Source organism: Lactuca sativa, chromosome 5 (genome assembly GCF_002870075.4).
Source record: "Lactuca sativa cultivar Salinas chromosome 5, Lsat_Salinas_v11, whole genome shotgun sequence".
NCBI classification, from domain to species: domain Eukaryota; kingdom Viridiplantae; phylum Streptophyta; class Magnoliopsida; order Asterales; family Asteraceae; genus Lactuca; species Lactuca sativa.
This window is the reverse complement of record NC_056627.2, coordinates 273,086,639-273,109,690: the sequence shown is the minus strand read 5'-3', so window position 1 is coordinate 273,109,690 and position 23,052 is coordinate 273,086,639. Positions and strand designations below refer to the sequence as shown.

The 23,052-nt window shown below is 36.8% G+C and overlaps 3 protein-coding genes across 3 annotated transcripts; 1 reads left to right on the top strand and 2 right to left on the bottom strand.

Moving 5' to 3' along the window:
* Positions 1–267: 267 nt before the first annotated feature.
* Positions 268–1,936, top strand: LOC111918677 (major pollen allergen Ole e 10). The gene is made up of 3 exons (XM_023914306.2): positions 268–424; positions 796–1,047; positions 1,768–1,936. Exons 1-3 carry the CDS (start codon positions 355–357, stop codon positions 1,800–1,802), a joined length of 357 nt encoding a protein of 118 aa, XP_023770074.1. The 5' UTR covers positions 268–354; the 3' UTR covers positions 1,803–1,936.
* LOC111918678 (uncharacterized) lies at positions 1,893–3,256 on the bottom strand. Its single transcript, XM_023914307.3, has 5 exons — positions 3,022–3,256; positions 2,832–2,902; positions 2,648–2,728; positions 2,396–2,439; positions 1,893–2,194 (listed from the first exon to the last, which is right to left on the bottom strand). The coding sequence occupies exons 1-5, from the start codon at positions 3,059–3,061 to the stop codon at positions 2,095–2,097; spliced, it is 336 nt and encodes a 111-aa protein (XP_023770075.1). The 5' UTR covers positions 3,062–3,256; the 3' UTR covers positions 1,893–2,094.
* A 2,563-nt stretch (positions 3,257–5,819) lies between these two features.
* Positions 5,820–8,693, bottom strand: LOC111918676 (uncharacterized). Its single transcript, XM_023914305.3, has 2 exons — positions 8,334–8,693; positions 5,820–7,839 (listed from the first exon to the last, which is right to left on the bottom strand). Exon 2 carries the CDS (start codon positions 7,810–7,812, stop codon positions 6,052–6,054), a length of 1,761 nt encoding a protein of 586 aa, XP_023770073.2. The 5' UTR covers positions 7,813–7,839; positions 8,334–8,693; the 3' UTR covers positions 5,820–6,051.
* Between the last annotated feature and the right edge of the window lie 14,359 nt (positions 8,694–23,052).

Genomic DNA, 23,052 nt, shown 5'->3' with positions numbered 1-23,052 from the left:
CAACAATATGAAGAGGAATCCATATATATTTAGTGATTTGTACTTTATGCATTAAAAGTTATACTATCAACCCAATTTCATATACGTACTTTTGAATATATGATTTACAGTTTACTGATTAATATGATTGGTGCAGATTCAATGTTCATGACACCAATGAGAAACCTTCCCATGTGGAATATGTAACACATTGTAGTCGAACTGGGACACCTTCCACATGATCCAACACAAACAACAGCCATATTTGGATCTTGATCTGTAAAAGTTCACTTCCCTTGTCATATATATAAACCCCATCTGTTTCTTCCCATTTCCCTTCTCTCTCTCTCTCTCGACCATTTTCTCTCTCTAAAAATGTCACCTTTTGTTCTGAAGATGTTGCTTCCATTGATGCTTCTTGTGGTTATGCTTCCACAAAGATCTAGTAAGTAATCTAATTGATCACTTGTGTCAATCTTGATACATACATTTCTTGATTTTTTTTTTTTTTTTGGTTTTATATACATAAATTGATAAATATACATATGTACATATATAGACATATAATAAGAAATTATTAACATCAATCTCAAAACTGCCATTTTCAGTTTCTTATTCCATCTTCCACAATACCCATGTGCATTTCAATCCAGTATCATGCTATCCCTACATACATATATACATTTTTATATATACACATCACTGACCCCACTGAACCATATCCATAGTTTTATTGTATAAACAATTAAAGACTTTTGCATTTTATTAATGAAACTTTGTTTTTATCTATATGTTGCATTTTGGGTAATGATATAGAAGGAGATTTTGAGCAATGGTGCATATCAGATAGTCAAGCAACAGATGCAGAATTACAGGCAGCATTGGATTACACATGTGGGGAAGGTGGTGCAGATTGTAGCAAGATTCAAGAAAACCAATCTTGTTATTTACCAAACACACTAAAAGATCATGCTTCATTTGCATTTAATGCTTATTATCAAAAATTTAAACATAATGGTGCTTCTTGCTACTTTCATAGTGCTGCAATGACAACCGAAAAAGATCCCAGTAAGCATTTTTTTTCTTGATTCTTATATATAATTTAGGGTTAAGGTTATATATGGATAAAAAAATGTATATTTTAATAAGTAATTTTGAGTATAAGGTACAAAAAAGGGTAAAAATTGCATATTTTGATCGGTAAATAGTTGATTGATAGTTGCTGATTGAGTGAAGATCTGATTGAGTTAGACTCGGTCTCTAATCGGACTAGTAAAACACATATCAGAGACTACAAGTCAGACCCAAAGACATATCAAAGAGTCCCTTACTTGAACTAAGGAGATAGGATGTACATCTAAAACAATAGTGACTATGTGTGCATTGGACATAGTTGATTACTCATATATTATATCAAACATTAGAGTTTCAACTTTTAACCCTTTGCTAACCCATGTGATTAAGGAAAGAAAAAGTATTTGTAGGTGTTAAGGATTTTAAGTTTAGTTTAATCTTCCTTTTTTTTTGTGGAATTTCATATCAATTTAAAAAAGGTTACCCATTTCTTTTATAGCAACCTAATCTTTAATCTATATTCTAATTCCATTTTCCTTTTCTTTTCCTCCATCCTTTTTGGCTTTCTTTTTATCTTTTAAAGCATGAAAACATTCTTTTTTATCTTTTAAAGCATGAAAACAGATCCCTTAAATTCACATGCATGCTTTTGTCTTTACAAGCTGTGTTAATAATAATTAATTTTCATTCTTTTTCACTGAATTATTCCCACAGGTTATGGTTCATGCCACTATGATTACACTCCTTGATGCAATGGGTAACAAATTATAAAAAGACAGATCACAAATTATAAGAAGACAGATCACAAACGAATGTTTACTTTTCACTTTCTTGATTCATTTGTCTTGAAAAGAATCCTTTTTAATAGATATATGTTGGAATATTACTGGTTCTTTACAAATTGCTAAGGCATGGGATCATAAAAGCAACAGTTTTTTAGTTCAAAAATACATGTAAAAAACATGCCTTTAATACCCCCCACTGAAATCTATAGGGGGATTATTTCTAGCTTGATTCATCTTCAGGGGTAGGAAGGTAATTCTAGAACAGCAAGCTTCCCCAGGCAGCAATAAATGCAAATCCACCAAATGGGGCTAATCGAGCATATGTTCTGTCTTCAAGAAACGCCACCACATAACACCTGCAAAGATTAAAATCTAATCAATTATATAAAGCATTACTTGGCTATATACAATCACATTCCAACACTTCAAAAATGAATAACTGTTATACCAATATATACTTATCATGTTCACCAATTATCAACTGTTTTCATACTTATATGTAATGAATTCAGATAATGACAACTAAGAGTGTGAGGAAACACAAAACCAGAACTTACGTCCCCGAGAAGGCGACAATTCCAGTAGTCAAAAGCCCTCCAAACTACAACTCACAAGAACAAAAGAAAGAATGGATTTAGATTCTGAAACAGATTAGTAGATTACAATTGATTGCTTTCAGCAAAAGTGATTATGATTCTAATTATCATCAATATAAATGTAAAACGAATGACAATTGATAATCACTTTCAAAACGCGCATCTAAACATGTTATAAACAGAAAGAAGCAAGAAGTAGAAGAGGGAACTTACTATATTGGGGTTTTTAGTTATAGGAGCACCAATCAATGCAGCTGTATGAGCTAAATGGTAAAGAGATGCTGTGTTCCAAACCTGTCGTTTTCCACAATCATACAACATAATAGTTAGAATCAATCTAGGTTTTCCTTCTTTCCTTTCAGATCATACAAACTAAACGGTTAATCGAAGTAAAAACCTCTTTGTAAGAAGGGTTGTTTGGTTTGAAGCCATGGGCACCATATGTGCCTAATCCAAGAGCTGCCATTCCTGTTTTTTCAGAAAAAATCAAAATTGCGATTTCGATAAGCACCAATTCGACCAAGATTGAATTAGATCATGGATTTTGAACAAGGGTTTCGGTTTGACGCGAACACTAACAAACTTACCGGAGACTGCAGCAACTTTGTGCCAAATAAGAGGATTCATTGTTCTTCGCTCTTGCGCATACACAAACTAGGGTTAGAACCAAACAAAATCAAATAAATTTATGATATTTTGAGCGGTTTCTGCTTTCAAGAGTCAACACACTGGCACTGCCCCCGCCCACCAACTGATTCGTAAGGCGAGGAAGCACTCAACGTCTGAGTTTTTGATAAAATTGTGTTTTTTTTACAAAGCAATCGTTGCACGGGAAAAGTTTATGGTGATCGAAAAAAAATAAATTAGTTGGGAATGAATTTTTTATTTTGTTTATATTTAATTAATTTTATATATTATTAATAATAAAATTTGTTAAATATGTTTAAATATTATATTGTCATTTGGCTCGCAACAATAATAATATTTAATACATTTAAAAAGTGTGATGGTCAATCCTATAAAAAAAAATTATTAAAATATAATTCATTATCCTTCTAAATCATTTTTTAAATTTTATTTAAAACATTTGAAATTATTTGTATTAAGAGCATCCAACATGGTGAGTTCAATAGGAGGGTCGAATGAGGTGACAAATCTAGTTGTCATTCAATGGATGAAACTCTACCATAGTAAGATGCCACCGTGGCATTCAATGGATTCGGAGTTCAATGGTCATTAAACTCTTTAATGGGAAAAAAGAAAGTTTTCTAATCTTAAATACAAACTATAAATTAGCTTTTGTAACTTTTTATTGAACTTTGTAGAGTCCAATGCATTGTAGACAAAAATTGATTGAGTTGTATGGAATGTAGGAAAATGAGAAATCCATTGAACTCTATGAAGTTCAATGCATCATTGGGGTTTTGACCCTATTTAAACATCTTATGACCCCCTTGTGGCCTTTTCATTCTCAGCCTCCTTTCACCCCAAAGCTGATATTCGAAACTCTAGCCCCCTTTAGCAAAGTTTGAGACCTTTGAGTGATTTTGTGGGTTTTTAGTGCTCTTAGAAGAAGAAGAAGAAGTCCATCATTGAAGCTTGAAGAAGCTTAAGCTCTTAGATCCAGAACTTCCATCATCCTTGCAAGCTTGTGGGGGTATAAAGCTTGTACATTTATGCTTCTTTTTCTAAATCTAGATTTGGACCATGTTATGTTGTGTTTTTGGTCCCAATATTTGGACGTTTGAGACTTGGGTTGTTCTAAATCATCTTGAGTGTCATCTGTGATCATTTTGAGCTTATAAAATCATAAAGTTGGGGGCCTAGACATCCCCATTCATCCATACATGAGATCTTGGACAATAAAGTATACTTTGGACTTAGGGTTTGGATTTATTCCTTATTAATCCATGCAAAGGCATCAAGTTGTCGACTTTATCATTTAAGACATCCCCAAGAGCAAGATCTGTGATTTGGACGATTGGTCTTAAAGCATTAAGTGCTTAAAGTCAAGTTTTGGACATTTGATGAGTACGTTGGGCGTAGCCTCCTGGTACGCACGAAATAACAGGCTGAGGCCTTGTCCCCTTTCAGATTAGATCCAATATGCTGGGTGTAGGCATCGTGTACGCACATCGTACTCACCTGAAGCCCATTAGGGTCATTTTGGGCCTTGGGCCATGGCTTGTAGGTCCTAGAGTAGGAAGGGTAAAAGGGTCTTTTACCCTTTGTGATAGGGATTATGATTTGGAACTTTAGTTGTGGATTATTACCCTAAATAGTGATTAGGGTTGGTTTGATTGTGTTTAGTGTGAGGAACCGTGGTAGCAGTAGCTCGACAATGTGATTATGCATCTTCAGACTGAAGTGAGTTTTCTCACTGTACTTGTGGGTCGAAGGCACCAATGTCGGCCTACTGGATTATGTTGTAGGATAGTAATGATCTTTGTGACACTTACTGATATGTTTGTATGTGCTTGTTGTCTTTGTGACTCTTGCTAAAAGTTTAAACGACTTTAAACAACTTTATACATTTATTCAATGCTATTATATGTCTACTTGTAATTATCCATAGATGTATAAAAATCATGACATTTTTACCACGGTTGGAAAATGATTTTAGAAACTTTTTTAGACAATTATATCTGACAATAAAATTAAATTGACAAAGATGACCCATCCGTCAACTAGTTAACCATTTGTTTAGGTTTTTTGATTTATATCTAGGTTTTTCCACTACGTTTATAATGTGAAAATATGTACAAGTTTCGCGGCTCTTTCCCCTTGACCCCCAAGAAGACAAGACTCTTTGGCTCTTGTCGTTTTCAATGTTCATGATCAAACTGGTTTACGTATGCACCGCACATCATCTTACTCATATAAGACTATAGTCCGGAATCTTTTTTACCAGTTGTGTGTAAGTTTTCAGTACAAATAAATTGGTTTATAAAATACAAATAACCTTAATATTTACTATCAAAAAGTAAACAACAAAGTGATTACATCTATACCGATCACAATTACAAAATACAAAGTAAATATTAAAAAATGGGGGTGTATGGTGGGTTTCCTCAATAAGGGGCTTGTCGACTTTGTTAGAATTACTTTGGCATGTTGGATTCGATCTCCGACACCGATAAACAATGAGGTTTTTAAAGGGTGAACTCAAACTATTGTACACGATTTCTTTCTTCTACTACTAGGATCACTCGCACTAAATTAACCCCTTACATAGCTCAATATCTAGTTAGAATCACTCCACCAAAGCTACCTAATAAAGTATAGAAGTTGAGATTGTGAGTGGTAATATTCACAATATTTGAACCCTCTTAAATAAATGTAGGATGCATTTGGACCTTCACAACTAGGAAGAAAGACTAGACTATTTCTTGTAGATGGTTGGGAAAGTGACTCCCAAAGTTGCATGTTAGTTTTAAAAGGTTCTCATAGGAAAGTTTAAAGATGATACAAATTAAGCCCTCTAAAAACAAATGTGAGCTTGCACCTATATCTAAATTCTTTTACCAATTCTCCCTCATTGATCACTATATGTGTTTAGATCATCTGTACATTATCAATCTCACAACTTGTCAGAATAAATATCCTAACCACCCTCTTCAGCCACCTCCACCACCATTCACAGCCGCCAGGGTGGCAGCCGATTCCTCCATTGCCGCCCGAAGCAGCTCTTCCGGTGTTGCAGCAGGGTCAAGATCCCAACACCCATCTGGCATATTCAAACCTTCACCTTGTAACAAACAAGATGGAACCTGATGTGAAAACCGCAACATTTCTCTCTTTGAAATCCACCGAACCGAATTCTCATTAGGGTTCCGCATGTACACCGTTTTGTACCCTTCTAACTTCACCAGATCCGCCACACAAACACCACGTTCGTCGGAATAATCACCAAGAACCACCACCATTTCGTACTGGTGCACCACCTCTTTTGGTGTTTTCCGGTTCCAATTTTCCGACCAGTTCCGGTACACCGCCCATATGTCGCCGGATTTCGGGTATATCCTAACACAACCACCTCTCCCAGCCTTCTCTCTCCCCAAAAGATGAGAAAAAATGTTGACATGGTCAACAACATCCGAATGAAAAACCCTAAAATTGCCACACGATTTGGTGAATCCAGATTCAATCCATTTACAACAACCAAATTCTGAATCCGTTTTTGAATTCAAGTAACTGATATAAACCCTAAACGGTTTCACAGACAAAACCTGGCGAATCAAACAGTAAAGCCGAGGCATTCCATCTTCTTCATCATAAATCGCCCATATCTGCTTCGCTTTGAACACTTCCTCTGATCTATCCATATCAAAATCATGGAAATCCGGGTCGGGTACTACTATAGTTCTCTTCGTTAATTTCCCATTCTTTTCGGCCTTTAAATCCAACTTCATCTCTTCCAATTTGACACGAATCACGGATCTTGCTTTATCAATTAACAACTTTCTGGCATCAAAACACGTGGCAGCAACCACCGCATCTGGTTCTGTAAATGAACCCATTTCACCATTCCCATCACTCACTTCATTCTTTCGTTTCTTCGGAGCTCTACCAACCTTACCAATCGGAATTTCACCATTTCCGTTCACTTTTGCTCCGGCGACTTTTCCGTTAGCGTTATGAACAGTGTTCACGGAATTGTAGGAGAATCCGTTAGGATCTGAAATCGAACAAGTGTTCCACTGAAACGAGACGTTGTTGGTGAACTCGGGCCCATATCCAGAATGAAAACCCAAATCCGACCCGTGTGTATGGCTTGCTAACCCGTTATCTACAGTATACGACCATGGGCAATACGTAACTGGAACAGCTCCCGTTTCAACGGCGACGAAAACCCCACGACAGTTCTTACATGATAATCTTTTGTTCACATACTTTCGAAGATATTCATACTGGACTCGACACGATGTGCACACAGTCCAAAACGTGTCAAGTCTAGGAGGTGCAACCATGGCTAATAAGTTCTTGTTTCTTCTCAGATCATATATGTTTCTTTTTGTATTATTGGACAACACAGTCCATGCTTCTGAAACGAGCTTGAAAGCTTCATCGGCTCCAATGGTTTTGTTCTTGTCTGGGTGTAAAAGGACAGCCATCTTTTTGTACTGTTTTTTCAGTGTGGATTTGTCTGCAGATGGGTTTAATCCGAGAACTGAATAAAGGTCGATTTCTCCGTTTATTTTGGTGTTGGAAGCAGCGTGTATTTCAAAAGTGGCCACCATTTGAGCGATACCTTCAAGCTGGGGGCAAAAAGCTTGAGCCTTTAATGCAGACCATTTTGCACCTGCAAAGTCTTTCATGGCGAATAGCTTTTCTGCATTCTCTTTAGCTCTACGAGCTTCTTCTACAATTTGTTCCATTTCAATGTTTAAGACTCGAACCAGATCCTGTAAAATAATAAACCAAATCCAAAATGTTACTAATTTGAAAATCACATTCTGAGCATATGATAACAATTTAGACATTTGAGTCGTCCTCTATAGAACTTTAACTAGTGCAATTGTACAAAATCCATGAATTGGGAGACCTTGTGATAACTCAAGCTTGAGTCAATAACTACTTAATCGCATGTTTGATCCACGACAGAAGTTGAATTTACAGATAACAGTAAGATTGAATACAAGTTCACAACCGATTTTCAACAATCACGAGTTAGTATGTTCATAATCAGTCAACAAGATTCAATCTGGTAAGAAATTGTTAGTTAAACGAATAACCCAGTTCGTCTAAACAATATGAAAATCCGAGCTCAACCATTACCTTACACTGCGATCGCAGCTCAAGTGAGCTAAAAGATCAAACCTTTACACATTTAAAAACCCTAAATTTCAACCGTTTTACAATTAGCGGTAGAAAAACACGAAATTGAAGTAAAACTTACTTAGATCCGCATTCTGCAGCAATCAAACATCAACTAGATCTCAAATCAGCCGGTGGATTCCTTTTGGTTTGTTCGGGTATCAGTTAATGGAGTAACTTTTTGTAAATCTTGAAAAATGGAAAGGGAAAAAAGATTACATTTCCCCTTAAAAACTAACCAAACTGAGTATTGCTTGTTATGTATACCAAGATTAAAGACTAGGATTTTGATAAACTCGAAACCAGAAAAGGGAAACACCGTGGGATTCCGGCCGCTGAAAACGGAGGAGGTGGAAGAAATTATGATAGCGGCAAATCGCCGACCAGATATATCGATATGTATTTGGTTAACAAATAAAATATGATCATGTAATGATTGCGTAGTGAAAGTTCTAAGTGAAGCTTTAAGGTTTAATTTAGGTTAGACCTTTGTTACAGAGCAAAGATTTCCTAGTTCAAAACAGTATACAACTGTTACTACATCTTGTACAAGTGATTATAACAGGTTTGGACTGAATTTGGAGATTTGAGGTCTGTGGAAAAGGAGTTGCTTTTTGTTCATGTGATAAAAGGGAAGCGAAGGTGCGCATATGTGCGTGGTGCGCACCCAAGGTGGGGTAGGGTGGTGGTGTTTGGTAGTGGGAAAAAGTGAACCTGGTTTGGTCCCAATGAGGATCTAAGAGGAACCTTTTTTTTTGGAAGTTGAGGTTTCAAGTTATGCGTTTGTTTAGATACAAATTTTGCCAACCAAAACTAATTTCATATTTATTTTCCAACCAAACGCAATATAAAAAAAAGCGATTCAAATTCCTTACAGATTTATTTTTCAGTTTCAATTCAAATTCTTTCGTCAACATATTCTACGAATCAAACAATAACTAAGAATGTTATATGCAAGTATCTTTTGTGAAGTGGTGTATATATTGATTTAGTACGATAGATATGGCATTGTTTTATATTTTCATTTTTTTGCATGGTAGCTTTGTATTATTATTATTTGTCGGGTTTACAAGATATTCACCGGACTAAAGTGGATGTTTTCAAGGTTATAAGTGTCAGAGCCGGTTTTGAAGGGATCAAAGGGGGCATTTGCGCACAAGGTCAAATTTTTTTATATATATTATATTCGGACACAAAGTGATAGTCCAGAATCCTGATATAAAGTTTGTTATGTTTGTTATTTTTATTGATATGAGGTTTTTGGAGCCTTAGGAAGCAAAAAAAGAGATAAAGGTTATCTAAGGATATTTGTCTTATCCAAGCCTCCTTACTCACCTATATAAACCTCTTAAAGGGTTCATTATTTTCGTCCATCCCATAACCCTATCAAGAGCCGAATTTTTAAGCTCCCCCCCCCCCCCCCCCCTCTTAAAAGGTCTTCCAGTTACTTGGTTTGGGGTACAAGCCATTAGAGACATCCAAACTTTTGGTGCTTGCTTTCCAAGGAACTCAAATGAGGTTTTACTTGATTAATTTCTACATTATTCAAAAGGTATGTGACCCTAAAAACTTTTGTGATTTTCGAAAATTACTAGGGTTTCTTATGGTTTTTTGATTTTCATAATTAGTTGCTATCAATAAAGAAAACATAGATCATTTTTAGGTTGCATGTGAACTTATGGGTTTAAGAGTTTTTCCACCACAAGATTTTTTGTTTATAACCTAGAAAACCCATCAATAAATAAACATGAGAAAAAGGTGCAATTTATGGACCTAAAAATCACCATAATACCAAAATAGAACTTATTCATGATCTTATTCCTATGACACATTCGATTCACATCTTAAGTTGGTTTTCATTGAGCCTCATTGGTTTTTACCAGTGTTGTAAAAATCGGCCTAGGCGCTTGGCGGAGGTAAACTGTATAGGATTTTTTATAAGCGTTGTAATTAATCAGAATTGGTCAACGATGGTCAAAAGCGGAAAATGGCCGTCTAGGCGGTCAAAATAGGTCAACATAAGTCAACTAAAAAAAGTCAAAATTAAACCTTTTTACTTAACCTAATCGACTAAAAGAAATACAACCTTCATTCTTTGTCTTTTTTTTTTGCGCCTCTATCATCTCGTTCTCTTCTCCAGTGATCGACTATCACAACTTCATCATCGCTACAACTTCTTCCGACCATACCTATACCAACGTTATTCGAGTCCGGCGACAAGAGTTATTCGACTCCGGCTACAACTTTCTCCATCAGACACCGACACATGGGACGGCGACACATCGCAGGTATGTTTATGATTTTTGCGATTTATTGGTTATTCAGCTTATTAACTGATGAATGTGTTGTTTCAGTGTGATCATCGTGATTTCTAATCATTACTGCAACTTCTTCCGACCACACCTTTGAGTCCACACATTTTATTCCATCGATTCTGAATATTTCACCATTGACTTTGACCAGCAGCTGTCATCGGTAAGTTTTTCCCCTGGTTTGGGTTTTCATTCCTGTTTTGGTTTGCTTACGAACATATGAACATACAAGTTGCATAATGGTCCAACCATTTTGGTTTGGGTTTTCCTTCCTGTGTTTTGACTTTTGCCCCTGTTTTAAAAAAACGATCATACAAGCTGGACCATTTTTCCCCTGTTTCAATCCTAATTTTTGCCCATGTTTCATTCCAGTTTTTTCATGCCTGTTTCATTCCAGTTTTTTCATTCATGTTTAAAGTCATTAGCCCTTTTTTAAACTAAACAGATTATGAGATACATAACTGTTGTTTCATATTACTGAAATAGGTTATTTCAAAACAGATTACACTCCTTTACACATATTAAAGGTTATTTCAAGTTATTTTTTTGCCCATGTCTCATTACCATTTCTTTCATATTTTCATAGATTAAAGGTTGTTAATGGCATCTAAAAATTTAGTTACACAGTCGATGGATTCAACAACTACTTGTTTTAAGCGGAATTCAAATGATATTGCTTGGGAATTTGCTATTTGCCCAGATCCTAAAAATTTGGATAAATTGAAGTGTACATTGTGTGAAAGAGTTTACAGTGGGGGTTTAAAGAATGAAACAACATCTTGCTCATGTGAAAGGAAATGTAGCTCCATGTCAAAATTCTACCAAAGATGATCAGTTGGGATGCTATCAACGAAGGAAAGTTAAAAAAGAAGGGAAAACAAGCACATGAAGAAGCATTAAAATTGGAGGTGAGATTTGATACTAATGAAAACATTAGTATAGACACGGATGAAATAGATAATACCTTTGGGAGCTTGAGGGAACCATATGTTATAGGCCCGATGGATAACTTTGCAAGCACATTAAACCCAGAAGAATCTTTGAAGTCAGGAAAAGGCAAAAAAGTTGATATTAACAATGCTATTCGGAAAGAAAGAATATCAACTGTGAAAAGTTTCATCAGTAGGTGGGCATATGACTGTGCAATTCCTTTTCATGCCTTCAAAAAGGATAACTTTAAATGATGGTGGAGGTAATTGGACAATATGGAACCGGGCTTCCAACTCGGCAACTCCTACTAGGTATGAGTTGAGTAACACAGTTTTAAAAAAGAAGTTGAAAGAACAAAAAATTTAGTGAAAAAAATGAAGAAGAATGGAAACAAGATGGATGCTCGATTATGACGGATGCTTGGTCTGATAAAAAGAGGAGGAACATTATGAATTTATGTGTCAATTCAAAGATGGGTGCCATTTTTTATCTTCGAAAGAATGTTCGAATGAAGCACATATGAGTCAACATATATATGAGTATGTGGGATCTTGCATTCAAGAAGTTGGTCCCGAACATATTGTTCAAATAGTAACCGATAATGCCACGAATAACATGGGAGCCGCAAAGTTGCTAAAAGAGAAAAGACCAAAGATTTGATGGACATCATGTGCGACTCATACCATTAACCTTATGCTTGAAGGTATTTATAATTTTATTTACTGTGTTTTATACTTCTATTTGTGTTTTTAATCGTGATTATTTATTGAACGTATTGGTGGGCTTCCAAGGTTCAAGAAAGTCTTAGATCAAGCAAAGCAAGTAACCATCTTCATTTATGCCCACCACAAAACATTGGCTATGATGAGAAAATTCACTAACAAAAGGGATATCATCCGACTGGGTGTCACGAAATTTGCTTCCGTCTATCTAACATTACAAAGTTTGTCTGAAAAAAAGAGCAACTAAGGCATATGTTCTCTAGCAACGAATGGGAGGAATGTAAATTTTCATATACAGTTAAAGGGGGATCCAGTCATACATTGGTGACAGGTTCCACATTTTGGGCGGGTGTGACACTTTGCTTAAAGGTGTTTTCCCCTTTGGTGAAAGTCCTTCTATAACACCCCAAGTTCAGAGGTGCAAGTTCAAGGTTCTTGGTGTAAATAAGGAAGGTCGACTCGAAGAGTTAATGGATAGACTCGACGAGTCGATTCGCGGTTCTGGTCAAGTGTTAAGTGACCAACTCGGCAAGTCGGCGGCTGGACTCGGCGAGTTGGTGCTGAAAAGAGAAAACCCTAATCCCGGGAGTTGTGCCCTATATAAAGAACATAACATCCTTTCTTCAGCCTCCTTACCACCCTTGAGAGCCTACAAACCCTAGAAATCGAGTGGAACTCCATTGATAGTGAAATTGGAGCTTTGGGAAAGGAAATCTTGAAAAGGGAACTTGAAGACTAAGGGATTGCAGCAAGGGAGTGGTATAGATCCGAGGTCTACTTCAGTGGGGGCTTTCATTTGAGGTAATAATCTATTACTTAAGCTCCTTTGAGTCTAGATCCTTTGTTGCTTGAGTTTTGGGGCATTTCTAGAGTTATTTCGGGTTTAGAGGTTGGATCTGAGGTTGCTACCTCAGATCTGGACTTGAGATGGTCCAAAAGATCATAAAGTTCCTGTCTAGGAACCATTGGTGAAGCCTTTTGTCTTGAACCCTAGCCCTAGAAGTGTTTTGGGCTTATATCTCCTTGCTCTCACGTAAAGTTTGCAACTTTATGTGAGGGTTAGGCTGTAGAGGAATGGATCTATGGATTTGAGTCCCTGTATGGCTTGAAAAGCCTCTGTTTGGAATGAGAACTGAAGAGACTCGGCGAGTCACATGGGTGCACTCGACGAGTTGTATGAATATGTGCATGGACTCGGCGAGTTGGAAGAACAACTCGGCGAGTCTGTTAAAGATCGCCTGGGACTCGGCGAGTCTATGCTTGGACTCGGCGAGTCTGGTCGTGGAACCCTAACCTTTTCTGGTTAAGTCGTGAATCGGTGAGTCGAGGGATGACTCAGTGAGTTGAGCAGGATGGGACTCGATGATCGTTGGACTCGACGAGTCTTGGGGTGACTCGGCGAGTTGAGTCGTGTTCTAAGAGTTTTCAGAGCATAGGGACTCGACGAGTCAGCGGATTGACTCGGCGAGTAGAGTCAGTCAGGAAGTTTGACTTTGACTGTGACTTTGACCAAGAGTTGACCAGTTGTCTTCCAGGGGTATTTTGGTAATTATTGGTATTTATTGAGTTCAATTATTTGGTATTGGCTAGTGGTGGAGATCGTGTCGGTGGTCGAAGCAGCTTGGTCTTATCTTATCAGTCGGCAGTTGTAGGTGAGTTATCCTCACTATACCAACAGGGTCTAAGGCACCAAGGCCGGCCCTTTATCGGATTGAAATTCGGGTATCTGTTTGATATGTTATTGCTTGTTATGTCTGTATCCTGGTTTTTATAGGACGGTGTATGTTAGAGACCTGGTTAAGGTCGGTATTCTGGTATATAGGATGATGCTATGTTAGTGACCGGTTAGGTCGGTATCCTGGTTAGGATGTTGTTATGATATGCGATCTGCTAAGATTGGTTTGATTAGATGTGAAGTGTTATATGATTATATGTTTATGTGCACATGGTTGTTGGACTGGGGTTGGGTTGAGGCGGGTCCTGCTTTGTGTTGTAGGCCAACATACCCAGGGTGGACCGGTTATCCCGAAAGCCCAGCGAGCGGTCCGGATAGATTGTAGGCCTCAAGAGGGCGGACCAGACGTGCCGAGGCTCGGAAATTGGACCAGGTCGACTGAAGGCCCGATGCGGACGGACCAGTCATACTGTAGACTCAGATAGCGGACCAGGTGGATTGAAGGCCCGGTGCGGGCGGACCAATCACACTGTAGACTCGATGTATATGGCTAGACTCGGAGGGTGGACCAGGTGGACTGTAAGCCCGGTGCAGCGGACCAGTCACACAGTAGACCCGAAGTGCATGGCTGTTATGTTATGTTATGATATGACATGTTATGTGTATGGTATATGTGGTTGGTATTTTGGGGGTATCTCACTAAGCTTTCGGGCTTACAGTTGTGGTTTAACGTTTCAGGTATTTCAGGAGACCGTGGCAAGGCAAAGGCGTGATCGTATCGCTCCTCATGTTTATGTTTTATGATATGGTTCTGGGAATACTTTGATAATAAATTTATTGAAAACCTTTTTGTAATAACTTAATGAAATTTGATTGTTTTTGAAAAGTTTAAATTGGTTGGAATTTTTAGAGCGTTACACCTTTCGTATGGTTGATGCGGATTGAAAGCCCTCGATGGGTTTTGTTTATGGTGAGATTAAAAAATCAAAAAAAAGAAATCGTTGATGCTTTAGGCGGTAATAAAAAACATATGAGCCTATCATAAATACCATATCAAAGAAAATGAAAGGTATACCAGATTCAAAATTGCATTTGACCGCTTATCTTCTAAATCCTTATTATCATTATAAGGATCCGCAACTCCAACATGATCCTGAAGTAATGGATGCGGTTCTTGAGTTTTTTGATACATTATTTTCCGAAGATTTAGATATGCAAAAGCAAGTCGTGACTATTGAGTTGCCAAAGTACAAGAAAAAAATGGATAAATTTGGTTAGGAACTTGCAGTTAAAGCATGTGAAGTGAATTACGGTGACTATGATCCGGGTAAAACATTTTACTTTTATTTAATTATTTTATAAAAATTCATTTTTATCAATTTATGAATCTAATAATGTGATTTATGTTAAAAAATCATAGCAATTTGGTGGGGTACGTTTGGTGGAGCAACTCCTCATTTGACAAAGATTGCAATAATGATTCTTTCTTTAACTAGTAGTTCATCTGGATGTGAAAGGAATTAGATCACATTTGAAGGGGTTAGAATTCATACTTCAAATTTCAGCAATTTATTTAAATTATAAATTTATATCATAATATTTTATATTTTTTTTACCATTTATTGTTTTTACGTTTGTAGATTCACACGAAGAAAAAAATAGGTTGGATGTAAGTAAAATGAACAATCTTGTTTATGTCCAATTTAATGCTAATTTGATGAAAAAAACAAAAGAGAAAAGAAAGGAATATGGAAGTGCTATTAGCTAATGATAGTCACACGGCTCAAGAATGGATTGTTGATTGTGATGAAAATGGAGTTGACATAGTTGGTGATTGTCAAGGAACCGATGAACTCGGACATGGTTCAAGAACAAGAGAACTTTTAGATGAAGATTTTGCGTCAGGGAGTGAGGAGGAAGTATTTGAAGAAGTTGATTATGAATCAGATGGAGTTCAAATCATGGAAGAATGCAGAGATAAAGAGTAGAAGCCTATGAACAATCAAAAGTTTGATCTTATAAAACTTATTTTGGACTTTGTATGACGTTTTGTGACCTAAATATGTAAACGTTTATGGATATTTACTTACTTTGGACATGTATTGTTTGATGACTTGAATATGTAAACGTTTATGGATATTTACTTACTTTGGACATGTATTGTTTGATGACTTGAATATGTAAACGTTTATGGATATTTACATATTTTGTTAGTATTTTGTTTGGAGATAATCATATAGGTAATATTTAAGTTTTTTTTTTTTTTTAGAATTAAGGGTCCCCGCCTAGACCGATTAGTCGCTTGACCCCAGTCGACCGCCGATGTACTGTCGAACGATTTTTACAACCTTGTTTGTTATAGAGAAACCGGAAATAGGTTTCCATAATCAGGAACTCTTGGTAAGTTACATAGTTATTTCTTGCAATTAAACCATTTTGAAGTGGAACCAAGACTTGGACCACATACAAAAAGCAGAAGAAATAGACATCCTAAACTATATGGTAAAAGGATGAAAAAACAATCATTCAAATCGAGTGTGTCTTGGTAAGTTAAAAATATCTAACCCAACGATCTTATGTTGTATTATGATTTCATATATGAAAATTAGCTTAGTAACTCCATGGAGATCGGTGCTCTTTATGTTATTTCAGGATTTCATATATGTTATTTAGAAGTCTTGAAATTTAATACTACTGCTAAACATTGATGGCACCAATATTAAGTAAAATCCAAAGTGAAATTACTACCAATGGAATGATATTTTTGTGAACCATTGTTTTTTGTTGTTTATGTCTTTGCATATGTTTATTTCATTTTATGTGTAAATTGTGGAAGATTAAAAACTTAGTGTCAAAATTGGAAAAGTTTGAAATCTTAGTGTCAAAATCACAAAAAGTTGAAAACATAGTGTCTTTTGCTTAACTTTTTTTTCGTTTATGACACGTCAACATGCCATGTAATCATGTCACATCAGTAGTGCAACCGGCCGACCTAATGCCAACTAGTCAACGAGTCAGAATTGCAACAAATTTAAAAATAATGATTTATTTGTAACAGAAAAAATGCGATATTAAAATCCAAAAAAAGTAAAAAGTTAGTGACTTTTATGTTATTTACCATTTTAATACAGTGAATTCAAAAAGATTTGGATATACTTTAATCAAGTAGCACCACTATTTTTAATATCTTTATTGATCAAAGTTAGTTATGGGAGGTCCCTTCTAGGTGGACATGCGTTCACTAGGATAAGTAGTAAGTGGATAAGTTGAGTAAACTATAAGGTTTTTTTTTTAAATCTTAGAGGATTTGTTGGATATATTGCCGAATTTTAGGGTTGTGGTGTTAGATCGACTTGTGTCTAATCATAGGTCGATTATGTTGTCTCAGGAGGTAGTTGATTATGTGCCAATTTCTTTGAAGTTTTATAACTCTTTCGACGATATTGGAAGGTTTTGATGTCATGATTAGAGGTGCTTGGTTGGATACTCAAAGATATGCTGGGTCGAATAATTTCATTAATTTTAAAAATAAAATGAAGTTTTTGAAAGGCCAAATTCGAATGTGGAGGAATAATTAGATTTCGGAAAAAACAAGAAAAAGGTGAAAACTTCTTATTGTTATGTATTAAGCTAAGAAACTAATGCAAAAATGGTGATGAATCTGAGCATATTTGTAACGCCCCATCTCTGGTATGTTGTTTCCGTGGCATTTATTTAGAAGTTTTCTTGAGGGACTCGGCGAGTCTATGGCCTGACTCGTCGAGTAGGGTCGAGTTTTCGAGCACGTGTTAGTCGGCGACTCGGCGAGTCCATATTCGGTACTCGGCGAGTCTGCCTGCCAGGTAGAAACCCTAAATCCCCGGGTTTGCACCCTATTTAAACCACCTTATGAGCCCCCAAACTCGTCCCCTTCACCCTCAGAGCATCATTTAGCAAACCCTAATCTTTTCCTTGTTTATTTGTGCATTTCTTGTGTGAATCTTGAAGTTTTGAAGAGAAGAAGGAGGCTAGATCCAAAGGAGAAGAAGAAGATCCAAGGTCTTGCTCCCATTTTAGAGTTCATTGAGGTATTAGCCGAATTCCTGCTATTTCTATGATTGATTTCTCTTTAACAAGCATATTTAGCCTCTTTTAGCCATTTCTTAGCTTGTTCTTAGTAGAGAGATCACATTAGATTGATTAGCCTTCGGATCTAGCCATGTTTCAGTCCCAAAATCGTAGATCTATCACCTCTATGGAGCCATTTTGCATGATAACCCTAGATCTACTCTTCTAAGTTCCTTTTTAGCCTTTATCTCCTTTTTCATGTGTATGTACACGTAAAGTTGGAAACTTTACGTGGTAAATCAGCCTTAGGGACTCAGATCTATAATTTGTATGCGGTGGTGTTGAGCAGAATCGAGTTCTTAGGATCTGCATGCATGCGACTCAGCGAGTCGTTCTTCGGACTCGGCGAGTCAGGTCGCGAGTCCCCGATTTTACCCTTTGAGTGATTCCGAGTGGAGGCCAGTGAGCAGTAGGATGGACTCAGTGAGTCGGAGGTTAGACTCAGTAATGGAGGGACTCGACGAGTTGTTCATACAACTCGGCGAGTCCAAGGCAATCTTCTTAGCTCAAGAACAACTCGTCGAGTTGTTCATATGACTCGGCGAGTCGGATGCAGATTGTCTGAGTTCTTGAATCGAGAGGGTACTCGTCGAGTAGATGCCATACTCGACGAGTAGCCACGAGTAGGGTCGAGAAGTGAGACTAGAGACTCGGCGATTTGGCGGCCCAACTCGGCGAGTCAGGTCAACTGTAGGTTGACTTTGACCGGGAGAGTTGACTTTGACCAAGGGTAAAAGAGTCATTTTACCCCAGTGCAGTGATTAGCATTTGATTGAGTGTTTTATGGATTTGTAGCCGGGGAGATACCGGAGCAGCAGCAGTTAGCTTCTAGAGCCATTCACACAGCAGCCAGTTCACGAGGTGAGTTTCCTTCCAGTAGGAACGGGTCTACGGCCACAATGCCGGCCCGTTTAGTTAGTAGTAGTTCCGGACTTCAGTCCGAAGCAGTAGTTCAGTATGCTTGATGTCTATGTGATTCAAGCGTGTTTGTGTGTTATATGTTCCGGACTTCAGTCTGATGCAATATGCAGTATATGTGTCTATATTAGTTGATATGTGTTATGCTATGCCATGATCAGTCAGTTCCGGACTTCGGTCCGATGCAGGGGACAAGGTCCCAGTCAGTTCCGGACTTCGGTCCGATGCAGTTAGTTCCAGACTTCGGTCCGATGCAGCTAGTTCCGGACTTCGGTCCGATGCAGTGGGCAAGGCCCAGTATGTGCTTTATATGTATTGTATGGTATGTGGTAGTTTGGGGGAGCTCACTAAGCTTCGTGCTTACAGTTTCAGTTTTGGTTTCAGGTACTTCCGCAAGCAAAGGGAAGAGCTCGGGATGATGGCATCGCACACACCACAGCTTCAGTTTTTGTCCTGGGAGTTGATTCCGTTAGTTGATATGTTTGGATATAGTTGTGATACAGTTTTCTTTCTCTCAGTATTTTATCATGGTTTTTGAAACACGCAACGTATAATTTTGTTATGTGATACTTGGTTTCATGTTTTTGTTATGATAAAAATTGAAAATTTTGGGTGTTTCAATATTTTGCTTCATATGCACGAGGTGCGCCATAATATCAAGGAGATTGAAATGTTGGAGAATCTTGATGCATCTAAAAAAACTAAGGTAAAATGGAGCATTAAAGCCGATGAAAACTTTAAGGTATTATAAACAAAATACATCGACAACTTACATTTCTCAGGGTTAAGGAGGAAGGGGAATGGGTCACAGATTCCAGTCGGGTTAAATCTATTTTTTGAATTTTTTTTTCCAGGAAAAATTCAAGGTTGTAAAAGGTGTGAAAATTATTCACCGAAGTTCCATATTCAAATCTTTGTCGTCGAAGCAGATTACGTTCTTGGAAGCCACGAGTACAAATAAAGAAGTGAAAGAAGTAGTGTGAGCGTGTGGTTCTGACAACAGATCATTGGGTCATGATGGTTTCTCCTTTCATCTTTATAAGAAGTATTGATATTTTCTTTGTTTAGATATTATGGAGTTCGTGGAAAATTTCTTTTCCACTGGGAGGATCTTGACATGTTCTAACTCCTCTTTTATCACCCTAATTCCTAAATTTGATAGTCCGGTAATGGTGTCAGCTTTCAAGTGTGTTAGTCTAATTAGTGCATAATTTAAGATAATTTCAAAAGTATTGGCTGCTTATTTAGCCATGGTGATTAGGTCGATCGTTAGTTGTGAGTACTCAGATTTTGTTAAGGGTCATCATACTCTAGATGGTCTGCCTATGGTTAAAAAAATTCTTGATTGTTACAAAATGAGAAAATGCAATTAATGGGTTTTTTAGACTTCAAAAAGGTGCAAGATTCAAGAAGTTAGTTTTTTAAGGAACAAATGTTGGTTATTCATCACTTTGGGAATAAACGGGTTGGTTGGATTCATGGGGTTTTACTTTCTTCTAAAGCTTTAATATTTGTTAATTGGAGCCCTACAATTGAGTTTGCTTTGGTGGGTGGTCTTCGTTGAGGAGAGTTGCATGGTCATTTAAGTCACTCCATTAATTAAGCACTATAAGATGTTTAGTGGCTTAATCGAATCGAAATTGAGAGTTGCATTGTAACATCCCAAATTTTTAGCATAAAATTTTCATTTTTAAAGCAAACATATCATACTCCAAAAGCCCATTTTCATTAATATATCATCATCATACATTTATTAATATAAATAAAGTCTTAATGGAAGTCTTATAAACATATTTATTTATTGATGCGAGCATATTCATATTGAAGCCTTTCCACGATTATAAGAACAACCTGAAAATAGTTATTTAATAATTATAAGCCAAGGCTTAGTGAGATCCCCAAAATATCACATATCACAATATATGCATGCATACAAATAACGGTTACGACCTTTCGTTGTTCTACCAATAACGCGTGTATTTGGACTCACGACCTATTTGTAGCGTCCCGATTTTCAACCCCAAATTTTCATTTTTTATTTATTATAATAAATCAGAGTTATAATTACATTATGCAGAAACATGTTGCGATTACGCGTGTGTATATCCGAACCTTGCCTTTCTCACGAAGTACCTGAAACACATTTATAACAACTGGGTAAGCGTTAGGATTAGTGAGTTCCCCTAGATACTATATACCACAATACATATACATGCATACAAATGGGCCCCGTCCAAACTACATGGCGGGCCCTGCTTGACATACATAATCATACATAGGAACTACACATTAAGTTCTACTGATACATGCACATAGAAGCTATATTACCGACTATATTCTATTAATTCCTATGTCCTAACATACATGGCTATATACTGTAATACATGATATACTAAGATAGCTCATACGGACAGTTTCTCAGAAGGTTAACAGCTTTTTGGACGATCCCACTGGTGGTCAACGCGCTTAACGAGTATTAACCTATAATACTTTAACCTATTAGTTTCTATGGTGATTTGGTAATGAAACTAGATCTTTCACTAATCCTAATGAATACCAAGAGTTCTATCAAATAAGGATCAACCAGGCCGGACATTTGGGAGGCATGACCATTTCGACATATAGCCTTTCTGAAATCCAACAACCATGCCAACGTGACAATTTTAGGCACCTCTCCCGTAAGTAGATCAATCAGTATTATGACTTGTAATTATTGATAAATATTATTTATAGGTTCATAATAACAACTTATCACTATAAATATAAGTTACACTGAAATCAAAAGAGTGTAGCTTAACATACAGAGGTTTTAGCGAAAACCGGGAAAAAAACGCAGGTAGAATTCCGACCCGAGAGCTTCTATTAGTCGAGCCTGAATACCCAACGCTTCACAAACTAAAATACTCAGAAATCCCAAAGGAAGAATTTATTTCCGTGCCCTAAAACTAGAGAGAAGGTTTTGAATAGTGAGGAGAGGAATGGGGCTTGAAACTGACTTTTATAGGAAAATTTTGGGAAAGTGTGCCGTATATACCTACCAAGCACGCCAGGATCTTGGGTGATACCAGAGGTTACCATGTGGCGTTGTCTGTGTGGTGACACATGTCGGTAAACTGGTGATGTGTCATAGCGTGTCGTGCCTCTTCTCGGGGAGCGATGCGCACACACGTATTTTTAGTTTTTACAAAAATCATATTTCCTTCATACGAGCTCCATTTTTAAGTTCATTATATCCATGCGTAGCTATCGATGATATCTACAACCTTCATCCATTAGATATATCTCACTTCATTTTTTAGATAGATTTTTTAATAGGGTTAGACTCTTAAAGTCCGTATAAAAATCATAACTTATCCATACAAATTCCGTTCTTGACTATCTTCATATCGACAAAATTATATCGACGAGATCTTTGACTCTCGTTTAGATTGCTTTTCTTAATAATTGAATGATTTAAATTTTAGTTTAAGTGTTGCATACTACTGTGCCGAAAATTCTGAAAACCATAACTTCCTCATGCCAAGTCAGATTTGGATGTTCTCTATATGCACGCTCTCGGTTTAACGATTACTACGACTTTTATATAGATTACTTATGCTAATAATTGATCTATCTATGATTCATATTTTATGACGCGTATAGTTGTGTCGGTTTAATCGAGAAACTTCGAAGAAGCATAACTTCTTCATACGAAGTCGGATTCGGGCGTTCTATATTTGTACGGAAATCATATTGATGTATCCTATATGTTTATGTTGATTACTTTTTTTTCTAAAAATTAATATATATCTACTTTGAATTTTTATAAATGACGGTTTATATTGAATTCAATAGGAATTCGGAAATAAGGTGTTACACTATTACTGTTTCGTCGTCAACACGAGTCTTTAGGCTCACGGCCTATTGTCGTTCTACCATCAACTCCTTACACATTCATAATGAACTAATCATATAAGAAACATTCAATCATACATAGACTACTAATTAGTATATATATAACTTCGCTCTACTAGCTCGTACATCCTATCATATATGGACATATATTGTAATATATAGTATAGTGAGATAACTCACATAAACAGTCTCGAAACAACTAAGTATGTAGAGTTGCAGATAAATTGACCAACACGAATCAAC